Genomic DNA, 18,287 nt, shown 5'->3' with positions numbered 1-18,287 from the left:
TTTTTATGTAGCTTATTTGTTATACTACAGGTATTAGTAAATTCCTTTTTCTCTTCAGCTAGATTTTTGTCCTTTGTCTTTTAACTTCAGTGAACTCAAAATTCTCCGAATAGGTTCCCATGATTAAAGGTGATAAATTAAGCATGTGTTTGGAGAGAGGGTGTATTGTTCTGTAGAGGAGGATACCTAGATTTAGGGTTCTTGTTTCCTAAACCAGTAGAGAGATTGATAGTGTGTATGTGTGTGAATGCCCCAACATAATGGGGAAATAATGTTAAACAAGCATTTTTAAACGTGGCAATCCCCATTAAGATGCTAAATTTGATTTTTTGGTCAACAGAGGCCAATTCCTATTCTAAGCCTATTTTCAAACTCTGTTCTAGATTATACTGATTCCATGAAACAATTTATAATACAGCAAAATGGTGGAGACTGTAATGATGTTGTCTGTGGTAATGAAAAGGGAGGAGGAAGTGGTTGGGAGGACAGATGAGCTCAGTTTTAGTTATTTTTAATTTAAAGAAGTGATAGGAAATGATAAATGGCCTGTTTTAGTGAATGTATTACTTACTGCTTTCCTGTACCTACAGGTGTAGTTGTTGACAGTCATAACAGGTAGTCAGACATGGTCCCTGCCCCAAAGAGTTTACAATCTAGTGTTGGATTACAATAAAATCTTAATCTAGGATTATTTTCACATTTTATCCACTTGTTTAAAAGGCTGCTTTATTTGATTACCTATTTTTAGGGGCCCCTGGCAAACTTGCCTAGCTTGGATTCAGAGTCACTGAAGGCTGCAATGGTGAGCTTTTTGCAATTTCATGTTGAGCTGTGTTGTTGCTATGACTTTTAAAGGAATAGTGTCCAAGTTATAAGACAAAAATATTTATCTAAATATCTGTGTTTTGTTTTTGGAGCTTAATATCTGTATTGCTTCTATAAACATTTTTCAATCCATTCAACAGACTTTAAGAGGTAAAAAACATTCTAAAAACCATGCATAATATACTGAATTAAAGTTGTAGGTATTTACTATGACAGAAGGAACTTCTAATAGAATTAAGCCGAATTGTGCATTTGGTTTTCGTCCTGTGATCCTTTAACTATGTTTTCATCTAGCTGTAGGTCTTAACAAATCAATTATACTGTTTAGAAAAGAAAAATGAACATTTATCTTATTCAGAAATTATTCAAGAATAAAATGGCGTATTTTGATACAGATGGTAATGTGTGTTATTACAAAACTAATTCAAAGCCTTGAAGAATTCAAAATATTTTTCAACTGTTTCCCATAGCAATCATGTCACAAAGAAATTTTGTAATGTTGTGTTGGGTCATAACTAGGGCTGTCAATTAATCGCAGTTAACTCACACAATTAACTCAAAAAAATTAATCGCGATTAATCACACTTTTAATCAGACTGTTAAACAATAGAATACCAATTGAAATGTATTAAATATTTTTGGATGTTTTTCTACATTTTCAAATAAATAGATTTCAATTACAACACAGAATACAAAGTATACAGTGCTCACTTTATATTATTATTTTTGATTACAAATATTTGCAATGTAAAAATGATAAACAAAAAAATAGTATTTTTCAGTTCACCTCATACAAGTACTGTAGTGCAATCTCTTTATCGTGAAAGTGCAACTTACAAATGTAGATTTTTTGTTACATAACTGCACTCAAAAACAAAAGAACGTAAAACTTTAGAGCCTCCAAGTCCACTCAGTCCTACTTCTCGTTCAGCCAATCACTCAGAAAAACAAGTTTGTTTACATTTACAGAAGGTAATGCTGCCCACTTCTTATTTACTATGTCACCAGAAAGTGAGAACAGGCTTTCACATGGCATGTTTGTAGCCAGCATGGCAAGGTATTTATGTGCCACATATGCTAAACATTTGTATGCCCCTTCATGCTTCGGACATCATTCCAGAGGACATGCTTCCATGCTGATGGCCCTCGTTTAAAAAAAAAAAAAAAAAAAAAAGTTAATTAAATTTGTGACTGAACTGCTTGGGAGAGAATTTCATGTCTCCTGCTCTGTTTTACCCGCATTCTGCCATAATATTTCATGTTATAGCAGTCTTGGATGATCACCCAGCACATGTTGTTCATTTTAAGAATGCTTTCACTGCAGATTTGACAAAACACAAAGAAGGTACCAATGTGAGATTTCTAAAGATGGCCACAGCACTCGACCCAAGATTTAAGAATCTGAAGTGCCTTCCAAAATCTGAGAGGGAAGAGGTGTGGAGCATGCTTTCAGAAGAGTTAAAAGAGCAACAGTCTGATGCGGTAACTTCAGAACCCGAACCACCAAAAAAGAAAATCAACCTTCTGCTTGTGGCATCTGACTCAGATGATGAAAATGAACATGCATTGGTCCGCACCGCTTTTGATCATTATCGAACAGAACCTGTCATCAGCATGGACGCATGTCTTCTGGAATGGTGGTTGAAGCCTGAAGGGACATATGAATCTTTAGTGCATCTGGCACATAAATGTCTTGTGATGCCAGTTACAGCAGTGCCATGTGAACACCTGTTCTTACTTTCAGGTGACACTGTAAACAAGAAGCGGGCAGCATTATCTCCTGCAAATGTAAACAAACTTGTTTGAGCGATTGGCTGAACAAGAAGTAGGACTGAAGTTTTACATTGTTTTATTTTTGAGTGCAGTTATTTTTTTGTACATAATTCTACATTTTTAAGTTCAACTTTCATGATAAAGATTGCACTATAGTACTTGTATTAGGTGAACTGAAAAATACTATTTCTTTTGTTTTTACAGTGCAAATATTTGTAATAAAAATAATATAAAGTGAGCACTGTACACTTTATATTCTGTGTTGTAATTAAAATCAGTATATTTGAAAATGTAGAAAATATCCAAAAATATTTAAATAAATGGTGTTCTATTATTGTTTCACAGTGCGATTAATCGTGATTAATTTTTTTTAATCACTTGACAGCCCTAGTCATAACGTGTTGAACTACAGTAATCTTGCATCACATAATAGAAACCATCACACTCTTTTGAAACACTCATATTGAAATTTAAAAATCCATTAAATTGTGTTTTGGAATATTTTCATTGTTTCTAATAGTGGGCCTTTGATCTACTGAAGTAGTACAAATACAAAATTATTTGTGAACTGGTAGTAAGACTATCAAGTTTCTAAGTCTTGAGAAACAAAATTTTGCTTACAATAATGTTACACTGTGAAACATTTTGAATTGCTGAGAGCAAATATTAATTCTAATGAGTTGTAATCACTGAGATTTCTTTTGCCTCAGTGCTTTGAAATACAGGAATTATAGTTATAAATGATAGGGAAAAGTAAACCTTTCATTTTATGCAAGTAGTTCAGTGAAGCTCAAAAGTTAGGTACTGAGCGTATGTTGCAGTTGATTTTTGTTTTTTGGGAGGTGTTAAGTTCATTACACTGTAGATTTAAAAACAAATTATCAGTTAATGCTTTTCATCTTAAACAACATGCAAAAGTTAAATGACACAGATGCAATCTCACAGTTCAACAGCTAGCTATAAATGAACTGTCAATCTTCTCAGTAAACCTTTAAAGTACAGTTCACTGAAAAGGTGATTACACTGGTCTACAATTTTTGAGAAGTCGTCTGCTTCAGAGATAAAATGTGCTATTTATTATGTATTTTGATGTGCTGAATTCAAATATGACAATTAAAACAACTGATTGGCTACTGTTTCTAAGATATTTAAGATTTTACATTTTATGTCTATGTATATTGTGTAGATAGTAGAGTTTTAATCATAAATTGTAAACCTAGGTCTTTTCATGTGTTTATGGTTGCTTTACATGATAATATTTCACCTCTCCTGTTTATGTAACACTTTAAAAATCAGCAAAAGGGTTATATAAATAAAATTTATTAGGAAACAAAAGGCAAAAAACTATTATGTACATAGTTTAGTCCTATTCAGTGTCTACTCGGCGCTTCTTGGCTTGTCTCTTGTATTCATTAAATGGAGCATCTCTTGTCACTGTCCAGCAATAGTCTGCAAGCATTGATGGGCTCCATTTGCCCTGATAGCGTTTCTCCATTGTTGCAATGTCCTGGTGAAATCGCTCGCCGTGCTCGTCGCTCACTGCTCTGTAGTTCGGTGGAAAAAAATCTAGATGAGAGTGCAAAAAATGTATCTTTAGTGACATGTTGCAACCAAGGCTTTTGTATGCCTTGAGGAGGTTTTCCACCAACAACCTGTAGTTGTCTGCCTTGTTGTTTCCGAGAAAATTTATTGCCACTAACTGGAAGGCTTTCCAGGCCGTCTTTTCTTGCCACGCAGTGCATGGTCAAATGCATCATCTCGAAGAAGTTCACGAATCTGAGGACCAACAAAGACACCTTCCTTTATCTTAGCTTCACTTAACCTTGGAAATTTTCCACGGAGGTACTTGAAAGCTGCTTGTGTTTTGTCAATGGCCTTGACAAAGTTCTTCATCAGACCCAGCTTGATGTGTAAGGGTGGTAACAAAATCTTCCTTGATTCAACAAGTGGTGGATGCTGAACACTTTTCCTCCCAGGCTCCAATGACTGTCGGAGTGGCCAATCTTTCTTGATGTAGTGGGAATCTCTTGCACGACTATCCCATTCGCAGAGAAAACAGCAGTACTTTGTGTATCCAGTCTGCAGACCAAGCAAGAGAGCAACAACCTTCAAATCGCCACAAAGCTGCCACTGATGTTGGTCATAGTTTATGCACCTCAAAAGTTGTTTCATGTTGTCATAGGTTTCCTTCATATGGACTGCATGACCAACTGGAATTGATGGCAAAACATTGCCATTATGCAGTAAAACAGCTTTAAGACTCAATGAACAGTCTCCACTCATCTGGATCGTGAACGATGTTGAGGGCTGCCATCACACCATCAATGTTGTTGCAGGCTACAAGATCACCTTCCATGAAGAAGAATGGGACAAGATCCTTTTGACGGTCACGGAACATGGAAACCCTAACATCACCTGCCAGGAGATTCCACTGCTGTAGTCTGGAGCCCAACAGCTCTGCCTTACTCTTGGGTAGTTCCAAATCCCTGACAAGGTCATTCAGTTCACCTTGTGTTATGAGGTGTGGTTCAGAGGAAGAGGATGGGAGAAAATGTGGGTCCTGTGACATTGATGGTTCAGGACCAGAAGTTTCATCCTCTTCCTCTTCCTCGTCTAACTCAAGTGAGAATGATTCTGGTGCATCAGGAACCGGCAGTCCTTCTCCGTGGGGTACTGGGTGTATAGCTGATGGAATGTTTGGATAATGCACAGTCCACTTTTTCTTCTTTGACACACCTTTCCCAACTGGAGGCACCATGCAGAAGTAACAATTGCTGGTATGATCTGTTGGCTCTCTCCAAATCATTGGCACTGCAAAAGGCCTAGATTTCCTTTTCCTGTTCAACCACTGGCGAAGATTTGTTGCACAAGTGTTGCAGCATATGTGTGGGGCCCACCTCTTGTCCTGATCTCCAATTTTGCAGCCAAAATAAAGGTGATAGGCTTTCTTAACCATAGTGGTTATACTGCGCTTTTGTGATGCAAAAGTCACTTCACCACAAACATAGCAGAAGTTATCTGCACTGTTCACACAAGTACGAGGCATCTCTGCTCACTTTGGCTAAACAGAAATGTGTCCCTTTGCAAAATCCAACACTGACAAATAAGACAGCACGACGCTGTATGATTTCTAGAGCTGATATAGGGCAATTTGTTCAGCAGAGTGATGTAAGCTTCGTTATGATTGCATCATCCATGACTTCTAGGAATAACATGATGCAATTCATATCATGTATGACGCAATACCAGCTTCAGATTGCATCATTCATTGTTTTGCCTAAAAAGCAAGTACTGTCCAAACCCAGTCATAGATTTATTCATAGATCCAGTTAAAGATGTATTTTAGTCATTTCTGGTTTAAATTGAGATCCCTTCCCTTTATAACTCACTTATCCTCCGCCATTCCCAAGTCCAGGGTCGTATATACTGACGCAATAGCATATCTTGAAAACTAGAGCCAATCAACAATTTTAAGCATCATTTTCATTCTCAGTGACCCAGAATTAGTAAAGTTTGACTACATTTATTTCAGAAGCATTTTGGCTGTAGAGCAGTGTTATCTATGCAAATGGCATTTTAGAGTTCCACAGCTACTTGGATTCAGTGATTTCCATATGAAACTTGCTGAGTTCATAAATGAAAAAAGAATTTTTCCCCCTGAGTTCTAGCCTTAAAAAACTCAAACAGAGTTGTGTAGGACATGATGTATATTTTGATTCATGCATTGTCACTATTAATAAAGATTCTGCAGACTAAAATCTGCCCTCAGTTATGTCTGCGTAGCCCTTTTTTTCTCAAATTGTGCTGTTAATTAACACCAGTGCAACTCAGTTGTGTTCAGTAGGATTGCAAAAGTGTTTCTGCAAATGCACCATAGTTGTTAATGTTGTTGGCTAATTAGCGAGAAAAAAAATCAGTTAATTCTCTCATAGCTATGTATCTGTAGGGCTAATACAACTAACATTGTGTGTGTGTGTTTGTGTGTGTGTGTGTGTGTGTATGTGTATATAGGAGCTAATTGGCTAAGTAAGAAGGTGCCATTTTAATATAGTCACTTTTCAGAGGAGGACTGCATTTTAGAGGAAATTTGCATGTAGTGGTCTGTAGTATGTTCTTGGTGCTTTGGTGTGGTGTATGTTGCCAAGCTCTTACTTTTTATTACTTCTTCTAGGTTCAGTTTGATCGTTACCTGTCTGCTCCTGATAATCTGTTAATGCCACAACTCAATTTCCTTCTAAGTGCTACTGTGAAGTAAGTGTTTTGACTGAATTTCTTTGTTCTTTACTTTTGCACATTAAAAAGGTACAGATTGAGTGGAATATAGCAGAGTATGTTAGAAGTGGAATTATTCAATTGTAAATGCTATTCAGATATGCTTTTAGGTTCTACTTTAATTTGTTATGGTTGCACTTTCTTGAGCAAGTAGTTAGTAAGGGGTAATTTTATAACTTTCTAAAGTAGCTACTCTGGAGTCCATGAACACACTGACATGACAAATACAGATTGGAAATAAGGCATAAATTTTTAAATGGTGAGAGTAGTTAACCATTGGAACAATTTGTCAAGGGTTGTGATGGATTCTCCATCACTGACCATTTTAAAATCAAGATTGGATGATTTTCTAAAAGATATGCTCTAGGAATTATTTTGGGGAAGTTCTATGGCCTATGTTATAGTGGAGGGCAGACTGGATTATCACAATGATCCCTTCTGGCCTTGGCAAGCCTATGAATCACACTAATCTATTTAGAACCATGTTTCTCAAACTGGGCCCGCGCCGCTTCCAGCAGCTCCCATTGGCCTGGAGCGGCGAACCGCGGCCAGTGGGAGCCGCGATCGGCCGGACCTGCAGACGGGGAAGGTAAACAAACCGGCCCGGCCCGCCAGGGGCTTTCCCTACAAAAGCGGCGACCCCAGTTTGAGAAACACTGATTTAGAACATATTCCCTGTATCATTATCAGTTTCTCGTCTCTGTTGGAAATTGTTTTAGTTATTTTATAAGCCTTCCAAAGATATATGAAATACGTAATTCCCCATAGAAGATTTTTTTATTCCAATTTCTATATCTACTTTATAGAATTCTACAGCTTTGTTGCACTGTACTGTAGAATATTGATATTCTTGTCTCATTTAATGTGGTGCTGCAATTATTTTTTGCAGAATTTTGTGACTTCTACTTTGAAGTATTAAGTGAGGATTTTATTATGTATCTCTCCTCTTGTTTTCATGAAGATATTTTAAAATATGACAAATATGGGCATACTCAACCTTAAGGCTAGAATATGCCAAGAATTTCTTTCCAATTAAATGTGAAGCTCATGAAGACATTGTATAACACTTACATTCAAAAAATTAGATTTGCTACTGTGATCAAACGGTCTCTTGCCACTATTTTTGGTACTTTGTGAAAATACACTGATTATATAGTATCATGTGAAAAACTGTTAATATGAGATTAAATTTATTATTTTAATACTACAGAAGTCAGCAGTATCAGCAACATTAACTGTCCATTTGTATGTATTCATTACACAGGACACTGTCTTGTCACTAAAATGGTTGTATGTATGACTGAAAAATTATTTTTGCCACCATAAAGTTTAAGAATCATTAGCATTTCCCTCCCCTGCTTTCTTGCTGCTAGCAATGTTGGTGAATCCTGCTGATTAGTGCTCGCTCTTCCTTGTTTGGTATCACAGGAGTTCTGCCTGCCTGATGTTTTTTTAAGAGACTTGGCATGTGGCAATGCAAGCTTCTGCAAGCTGAGGTGCCTCCGTTTTACAGAGTGCCCACCTCTAAGGGTGGTAAAGTATTTCAGTCTCTATGCCCATCAGCTCAATGGCCTTTTTATTAGAGGCTAAGTAACAAAAATAATAGGATGTTTTAGTACAGACTAATTGTGTGTGCAGTTCCTAATCAGTCAGCAGCAGTTTTCACTACTCACCACCTGCTTGGCCTGTATTTGGAGAGGGCCAAAAAGGAGGCCAGCTGAGGTCACGCAGACTTATAAATATAGGTGCCGTCTCATGGGATCCCAGTTGGGAGTTGGAATCTCCTGGAGAAACAAGGAGACTTAGGGGAAGTGCAGCGAGATGTTCTATCCACAGACATTCATAGTCTCTCTAGTCTCAGCTAGATTGCTCCTGCCATAGCTGTCACCCTCAGTTCTTGGAGAAAATTGTGTATGTTTGGTAGAGTGCCTTACATACCCTCTGTGCAACAGAGGAATTTCATGATGGGAGCTGTGACCGGAGTCAGAGGAACAGCACCACACCAATGGCAGAGAGGGTCAGGAGACAACCTCAGTGATCTCAGATTTCATATAGGCTGCCAAGCAGACATCACTAGACGTACATGTGGCACTCTCCAGAGAAAAGAAAGGATTGTGGAGCACAGCTAGCATAGCTGGACAGACCTGATGATGTCAGGACATCAGGAAGACTGTACAGAGAATAGCTAATGTGAAAACTGGGTACAAAATACCCCTATTTTTTTTAATTTATTGTTAATACAACAAATTATAGGGTAGTATACCAGACTCCAGATGTGTCTGTGCAAACACTAAGTTGACGGCAAGCTGGGGTATAAATCTGCCCCACACCAGTGCTGAACACTTGTTCTTCTTCGAGTGATTGTTCACGTCCATTACACATTAGGTGTGCGCGCGTCGCGTGCACGGACGTCGGAAACTTTTTCCCTCAGCGGCTCCCGTCGGGCCGGCAGGGCCCCCCCCCCTCCCGCCAGAGCAGCGCCCCGCTCTAGCGTATATATATCCCTGCGGGCCCGACCCTCCCTCAGTTCCTTCTTACCGTCCGTGACGGCGTTGGAACAACTCTGTCTCTCGCTTGAGAGTGTCCCTTAGCGTTAATAGTTAGTGTTCTTCTTAGCAGTATCAGTTCTTTAGTACTTAGTGTTAATCTTAGTAGTTAAGCTCCTTTGTGTTAGGTGTTTGGTCGATCCCAACACCGGCCCTGGGCGGCGGGGCATGCCGCATGCCCAAGGCTTCAAGGCTTGTGCCACGTGCCGCAAGCCTATGCCGATAAGCGATCCCCACGACTCGTGCCTCCGTTGCCTGGGGGAAGCGCACCAAAAAGAGCGCTGCAAGATCTGTAAGGCCTTCAAACCCAGAACTAAGAAAGAGAGGGACTTTCGCCTTAAGCAGCTGCTCATGGAGGCTGCATTACAGCCCTCCACTTCGAATCAGGCCGCGGCACCGTCAACTTCGGTGCGGAGTGCCCCGGCATCGGTTCGTGATCCGGCACCGGCGGGACACCATAAGCCAACGGCACAGCAAGACCGCCCCCGGCACCGGTCATCTTCGCCGGCAAAATCGAAGGGCCAACCCAAGGCCCGAGGACGCTCCCTGCATAAGAGGGCAGCACCCACGAAGACCTCGACTGCGCCTAAGGGAGTGGCGACCCCAGAACAGATCCCGGTGCCAGTGGCTCCGGCGCCGAGAGGCCCGTCGAGCCCCGGGATAGGCGCATCGAGTGAGGAGGAAGGGCTGGAGGAGCTTTTGGAACAGCCCTCCACCCCGGACACGTTTGAGGCAGCAAAGGACCTCATCGAATTGTCCGCTGTGGGCCCCCTCCAAGCCAAAGATAATCCGCCAAGACGGCCGTCCAGAGGCAAGCCGGCAATGGTGCGCCCATCACGGTCACCATCTCGGCACCGCTCACGGCGCCGTTCCCAGTCGAGCTCTGCCTCGGTGGACTCCCGGCTACCCTCGGCGCAGAGGGCCACACAGCCGTCGGGCCCCAACAAGCGTCCGGCACCGACCCAGCAGCCCTACTCGAGTGGGCACCAGGACGTGTCAGCCACGCGATCCCCAAGACCGACCACTCGTAGTTGTTCCCGGTCCCGAGGTCATCGGTACCGTTCCAGGTCCAGGTCGGCAAGACGTTACTCCCGGTCCCGGTCACGGAGGTACTACTCTCTGACCCCGGACCGGCACCGTCCCACGGCACCACCGTGGCCATCCAGGTCACCGTCTGTGGTTTCGGAGGCAGACTCGGGCCAGTCCAGCAGATTTGCCCACAGGGCACCGGCCGGTAGGGAGCACGAAGCCGCTTGGCACCCACAGTAGGGCCAGCCAGGACAATGGCCATTCTGGACCCCTTGGGCCTATCACCAACAAGGCCCCCCGTCCAGGACCTCGAGATCTGGCCCCTCGAGACACCGGTCCCGCTCCCCGCAAGGGCGCCCCTCCTCGCGTAAGGAGGCCACGGTCTCCAGACCACCGGAGCGAGAAAGAGCCGACTCGGCACCGAGCCCGGCACCGTCTCAGGCCCACACTATAGGACAGATCCCAGGGGAGCGCCCACTAGGTGAGGAGTTGCTGGAAGAGGAGGACGCGCAGAAGGCCCTAACCTCTTCTTCCTCACCAGATGAGGCTGTGGCAGGCATGACAGTGTCCGGCCCTCCCCCGATTGACCATCGGGCACACCAGGATCTGCTCCGCCGAGTAGCCCTCAATCTGGGGCTGCAGGCGGAGGAAACTGTAGAGCAGGAGGACCCCATGGTTGACATCCTAAGCCTGGAAGGCCCCTCCAGGATTGCACTCCCGTTCATAAAAACAGTACAGTCAAATTATAAAACAGTGTGGCAAACACCGGCCTCCAGCGCACCAACTGCGAAAGGCGTAGAGAGGAAGTACTTCGCCCCCTCCAAGGGGTTCGACTTCCTTTTTTCTCACCCAGCACCCTGTTCGCTGGTTGTCTCTGCGGTCAACGAAAGAGAGCGGCATGGCCAGCAAGCCCCGGCCCCCAAGGCCAAGGAGGCAAAGCGCTTGGACTTATTTGGGAGGAAGGTCTACTCATCCGGTAGCCTCCAGTTGAGGATCGCTAACCAACAAGCGATTCTGAACAGACACAATTTCAATTCTTGGGCATCAGTCTCCAAGTTTAAGGACTCCCTGCCCCAGGGTTCACAACCAGAGTTCGCTGCCCTGGTGGACGAGGGGAAGGCAGTAGCCAAAACCTCTTTGCAGGCCTCCCTTGACTCCGCGGACGCAGCGGCAAGGACAATCACGTCAGGAGTGGTGATGAGGCGCTCGGCATGGCTACAGGCCTCCGGCCTTCCCCCAGAGGTTCAAAACACCTTGCAAGACCTCCCGTTCGAAGGGGCAGGCTTGTTCTCAGACCAGACGGATGCCCGATTGCATAGCCTCAAAGACTCTCGAGCAACCCTCAAGTCATTGGGAATGCAGACCCCAGTGACACAGAGGAAACCCTTTAAGCCCCAACCGCCGCAGAGGCAATACCACCCTCGTCCGAGACAGGAACCGTACCACAGAAGGGGCAGGGATAACAGGCGTAGACGTAACAACACGCCTAACCAGGGCCAAAACCACGGTCAAGGCAAGCCGCAGCCGGGAAATAAGCAAGGGTTTTGAAGCTGTGTTCGAGGACAGCGTACCGACCCTTACACCAGATCTTTCTATATGTTTCAGGGACCGCCTGTCCCATTTTTACTGTGCTTGGTCCCGTATAACATCGGACCGCTGGGTCCTTCACTCGGTGGAGGGCGGGATACACCCTTCAGTTCTCCTCGCCCCCTCCCTTCCACCCCCCATCCCCGTCCCTCTTCAGGGACCCCTCTCACGAGCAACTCCTTATGCAGGAGGTGCGGGCCCTCCTCAAAGTAGGAGCAGTGGAAGAGGTTCCTCCGGACCTAAGAGGGAAAGGGTTTTACTCCAGATATTTCCTCATTCCCAAAGCAAAAGGGGCCTCCGTCCCATTTTGGACCTACGCAAACTAAACAAAATTTTGGTCAAGGCACGTTTTCGTATGGTCTCCCTTGGCGCTATTATCCCATCCCTGGATCTGGGGGATTGGTACGCTGCCCTCGATATGAAAGATGCGTACTTTCACTTCGCCATCCATCTGGCCCACCGGCAATTCCTGCGCTTCACCATCAACCAACACCATTTCCAATTTACGGTCTTGCCCTTCGGCCTAGCAACGGCCCCACGAGTGTTCACGAAATGCATGTCCGTGGTGGCAGCCTTTCTTCGAAAAAGAAAGATGCGGGTATACCCGTACTTGGACGACTGGCTCCTCGCGGGCAGGTCAGAGGCCGAAGTCCGCTCCCACGTGGCACTGGCGTTACAGGTGTTCCGCAAGCTCGGTCTACTGGTCAATGTACCCAAGTCCTCACTGATCCCCACACAGAGACTGGATTTCATAGGAGCAGTCCTGGACTCTGTGGCGGCACGGGCAAGTCTTCCAGTGGCTCGGTTCCTGGCCATTCAAAGGGTCATAAGCTCCATCCAACAATTCCCCACGACCACGGCCAGATGCTGTATGCAACTCTTGGGACACATGGCGGCTTGCACACATGTAGTCAGACATGCCCGCCTAAGACTCAGACCGTTACAGTTGTGGCTGGCCGAAGCGTATCGCCCCAACAGAGACCCCTTAGACCTAGTAGTGACAATCCCAGCTTGGGTGGCGAACTCCCTCCGCTGGTGGCTCGATCAGCAGCAGGTTTGCGAAGGAGTCCCTTTCGCCACCCCACAACCCACTCTGACGTTAGTATTGCGTCGGACCTGGGCTGGGGGGCGCACCTTGGGGACCTGCGGACCCAGGGCTTATGGTCCAGGGAGGAAAGGTTGCTTCACATCAATCTGAAGGAGTTAAGGGCAGTTCGCCTCACCTGCCAGACCTTTCACGCTACCATAGAAGGCCACAGCGTGTCAGTTCTGACGGACAACACTATCGCTATTGTTCTACATAAACAAGCAGGGTGGGTCCCGATCCTCTCCCCTCTGTCACGAGGCGCTCCTCCTATGGGACTTCTGTATAGCCCATTCAGTCCACCTGCTGGCAGCATATCTTCCAGGGGTCCAAAACGGGTTAGTGGACCACCTCAGCAGGTCCTACCGCATGCACGAATGGACTCTGAGAGAGGACGTCCTACATTCAATCTTCCAGAGGTGGGGGTTTCCCCAGGTGGATCTCTTCGCCACTAAGGACAACAGCCAATGCCCGCAGTTTTGTTCATTCCAGAACCTCAGCCCGGGCTCATTGGCAGATGCCTTCGCGATTCAGTGGCGCGGGAGCCTGAGGTATGCCTTCCCATCATTCCCACTCATCCACAGGGTCCTGCTCAAGACCCACAGGGACAAGGCGACAGTCATCCTCATCGCACCGGCGTGGCCATGCCAGCATTGGTTCACGACCCTGCTGGAACTGTCCGTGACTGCCCCGATTGCCCTCCCCCTCCATTGCGACCTCATCACGCAGGACCGGGGTCGCCTACTCCACCCGAACCTACCGTCGCTACATCTCACGGCGTGGTATCTCTCTAGCTAAACGATACGGAACACAGGTGCTCCCACCAGGTCCAGCAAATTCTTCTTGGTAGTAGGAAGCCCTCCACAAGAGCGACCTACCTTGCCAAATGGAAGAGGTTCTCCCACTGGTGTGAGCCTCATCACATACAGCCTCTACAGGCCTCCGTACCATTAATACTAGACTACTTGCTGCACCTCAAGCATCAGGGGCTCGCTCCCGCCTCAATTAAAGTGCATCTGGCCGCCATATCGGCGTTCCACCCCGGAGAGTTGGGGGTTTCGGTGTTCTCCAACCCCACAGTAGTCCGATTCCTCAAGGGGCTGGAAAGGGTCTTTCCCTACTCGCGCCCGCCGGTCCCTGCATGGAATCTTAACCTGGTCCTAACTAAACTCATGGGGCCGCCCTTTGAACCCCTAGCCTCTTGCTCCCTCATGCACCTTTCGTGGAAGGTAGCGTTTCTAGTGGCCATCACATCGGCTAGGAGGGTATCGGAATTGAGAGCCCTCACTTCGGAACCCCCTTATACAGTTTTTTATAAGGATAAGGTGCAACTGAGGCCGCACCCCAAATTCCTTCCGAAGGTGGTCACGCAATTTCATATGGGGCAGGACATTTGTTTACCGGTGTTCTTCCCTAAGCCCCATACGGACCCAAGCCACCGCAGCCTGCATACCCTCGATGTCCGTAGAGCCTTGGCATTCTATCTGGAACGGACCAGGCCATTCCGCAAGTCGACGCAACTGTTCATTGCCATTGCAGAGAGAATAAAAGGCCAGCCTATCTCAGCACAACGCTTGTCAGCATGGATTGTGCTTTGCATACGCACATGCTATGAGCTCGCCAACGTACCAGCCCCGGTGATCAGGGCTCACTCGACTAGGGCCCAAGCGTCCTCAGCGGCCTTCTTGGCACAGGTTCCACTCCAGGAAATCTGTAAAGCGGCGACCTGGTCGTCAGTGCATACGTTCACAGCCCACTACGCAATCCATCATCAGACCAGAGAGGACGCGGTGGTCGGCAGGGCTGTGCTTCAATCAATTGCTCCTTGACTCCTATCCTCCTCCAATGGTAAGCTTGTGAGTCAGCTAATGTGTAATGGACGTGAACAATCACTCGAAGAAGAAAAAACGGTTACCTACCTTCTGTAACTGTTGTTCTTCGAGATGTGTTGTTCACGTCCATTACTCTTCCCACCCTCCTTCCCCTCTGTCGGAGTCACCGGCAAGAAGGAACCGAGGGAGGGTCAGGCCCGCAGGGATATATATACGCTAGAGCGGGGCGCCGCTCTGGCGGGAGGGGGGGGCCCTGCCGGCCCGATGGGAGCCGCTGAGGGGAAAAGTTTCCGACGTCCGTGCACACGACGCGTGCACACCTAATGTGTAATGGACGTGAACAACACATCTCGAAGAACAACAATTACAGAAGGTAGGTAACCGTTCTTTCTGTCCTGTTGGGAGCTGAGAGTTGATTGTTTGTCTCTATAAAGCAGGACATGTGCTTGTAGCAAGAGATTAGCCATATTATTGATTCATTCTGATAATTGATTTGTAACATTTAAACGCTATAACCAGGAAAAATATTTATAGTGTATCCTGTTGTACTTGTTTCCAAATAAAGAAAATTCCTTTATTTGAAAGCTATGTATTAATATTTTAGTTATGGCTATAATAAAGCTCCATTTTAGTTTGAGTAGGAAAACAGAAACTGAAAATTGAAATAAGATGCTATTTTTAGTAAATGCAGTTGTTTGTATTGATAAAAATTGTATTATGTTATGACATCTGAAATCCAAATGCCATAATTAATGACAAATGCACCACTGACACCAGTTGTTGAAAAGGCTCAGGTGTTGATGCAGTTCGTTACTTAATAGAAATATTTTTGATAAACTGGTTTTCCATTTAATTATTTTAACTGAATATTATCTTATGTAATTCAGTTTGCCAGCTCCAGATGAGTAGCTGCATAAAATATTTGCTTAAAGATTTTCACATGTCATCAGTTTAACATTTTTAGGATATGCTGAGAAGAGAGTTGGTATCTATTTACCCAGAAAATGTGAATGTATTCCTGTACTTGCAGGATTTCTGGATTTGCTGTTATGTGTCTGATCCATTTTCATGTATTGTAATAGTCAAGAAATTTAGGAAATCCAAAGGCCTGATTCTTAGCAGTGTATCAAAAGAAAATACAGTTTAATAATAATTTATTTCTGCTAATCCCATTTGCTATAAATTCTGTTGCTTAGTGTTCAAATATTTAAAAGTAGGAAATTTTGTTGAAAAATAGTTGGAGACTTACAAACATACGTCTTGAGATTCTATTAACTTCTCAAATCCCACTAGTCCACCTGACCTGGTGCCAAATTGAGACATGGCATTAGTGGGTATAACTCTGCTGTCTTCTCTGGAGTTACTGCATGTTACACCAAATGTGACTATGACCCATGATCATCCTGATATCATTGAGAACTCCTGGTGTTTGTGAACCTACATAGCAGAAGTTACAGTTACTGTACAGTTAATCTACATCTAGCTATGTACTGTAGATATGCATAACTATAGACAAGTTGTTATGGTAACTAAAGCAAACTGAATGTACAGGTAGAATGAAAAAAAACCACACCAATTCATTGTTTAAAATGCTCAAATATTTTTTGGAAATCAGAATGTTATGATTTTAGTCTCCAAACTCTCCTACTTCCAGTAACATTCATTTCTAGCCCTGGCAATTAACAAGATGACAGAATCTTAATACTGTTTTTGGTCCAAAGTAAAATATAACAATACACTGGACAGAACTGGGAAACTTTCAATACCTGCTCATATTTGAGCCATGTTGTGAAGTAGGATATCACAAGGGGAGGAACACATTTTGGTGGTAGATTCTTTTTATTTAAAAAAAATAGTAGCTGAGGAAAAACCTCTTGATAGGATTAACATTCTATTAGCAGTCCCAGCAAATTGCAGGTAAAAAGATCATGTATGCAAATTAAATGAAGTTTATTCCATTTTTTGCAATTTTTCATGTTGCAGAAATAAAGAGGCTTATTCCATGCTTATCAAGATCACATATGTGGTCTTATGTGTGTATAGTACACAGACACAAAAAACGTTTTTGTTGTAAACTCTAAGCTGATTATTTTCACTGTTGAAACAAAGGACTTGTGATGCATCCAAAAATCTTGGATAGTGGAAAATCTTCCACATATATTCTGTTATAGATTTAATATCTTGATCGTAACTTTACTATACATTCTGTTCACATAACTTTTTCGTTTTTTAGAGAGCAGATAATAAAACAGTCCACAGAACTGGTCTGCAGAGCCTACAGTGATATATATGCGGCTGTGATGAATCCAGCCAATGAATATAAGGATCCGGAAACCATACTACACAGATCTCCTCATCAAGTTCAATCACTTCTCTCATAAACTTATTTTCCAAATTATGTTGCAGAACACTTACTGTAATGTTACTTAACATCACATTCCCTTAATATTAAAGCCTTCAATATTTGCAGTCTGTTTTTATATTTTTGAATTTTGATTATAACCGTACAGTTACCTTGAAGGGCAGTGATGGGGTTTTGTTTAATATGTCTAACAGAAGTCTGGCCATTTCTATACACTTTGTGTTGAGTTCTTGCTATAGACAAGAACAAGAAAATAGAATATAGATTAATAATTATTTTTAACTTATTCTTGGAAAGGAAATGAAGGATCATGACAACTTTTCTGATCAGAAATGAAAAATTATAGTCTGCTACTTACTACACCTAATTCTTCGAATAAGATGTTGAAACACTGTCTTCTGACATCATTAGTGAACTAGCCAATACTCTCTTAATTGCTCTTTCCCCCTGCTTTTTTCCATTCTATTCCTAGGTGCTTTATTCAATAGCCCATTGCAAGTACGCATATTATTGTTGTTTGTATTGTCATAGCATCTAAGAGCGCTAGTCATGGACCAAGATCCCATTGTGCTAGGTGCCGTACAAACACAGAACAAAAGAGTTTCCCTCCTAATAGTACATAATTTGGATATAGCTGATATACTTCTGAATATCTAGAAGTAAATCAGCTTTACATCCTGTATGTCATTTCAAAATATTTGGCACTGTGGCATACTAAGATTCTTTAAAGCCCACTGATTTCATGTCTCTGGAACAAGGTAAAAAAATCAATTTTGTTTGTTATTGGTTCTGGTGCTTTTCTTGATGCCACTGGTGCCCATACCATAACAATCTAAATTCAGAGAACAAATCATTGCCTTGCAAACGTAAAGGAGAATTTAGAAGGTTAGTAACTTAACTGTGAATTATATTCCATTGTTAACAGGGAAAATAATTCAGACCATTAGGCAGTTAAAAAATGTATAACACATTTCCAA

The 18,287-nt window shown here is 43.6% G+C and overlaps 1 protein-coding gene across 1 annotated transcript in view; it reads left to right on the top strand.

The window, feature by feature from the left end:
- The window catches only part of COG6 (component of oligomeric golgi complex 6), a 99,120-nt gene extending 81,714 nt beyond the window's left edge, over window positions 1-17,406 (top strand). Inside the window, exons 17-19 of the mRNA XM_065417267.1 lie at window positions 749-802; window positions 6,770-6,849; window positions 17,182-17,406. Coding sequence (XP_065273339.1) covers window positions 749-802; window positions 6,770-6,849; window positions 17,182-17,329 — 282 coding nt within the window. The 3' untranslated portion in view covers window positions 17,330-17,406. The remainder of the gene's footprint in view (window positions 1-748; window positions 803-6,769; window positions 6,850-17,181) is intronic.
- Window positions 17,407-18,287: the final 881 nt, after the last annotated feature.

This window comes from Emys orbicularis, chromosome 1, assembly GCF_028017835.1.
Source record: "Emys orbicularis isolate rEmyOrb1 chromosome 1, rEmyOrb1.hap1, whole genome shotgun sequence".
Taxonomy (NCBI): domain Eukaryota; kingdom Metazoa; phylum Chordata; order Testudines; family Emydidae; genus Emys; species Emys orbicularis.
This window is presented reverse-complemented; position numbering and strand designations above follow the sequence as displayed.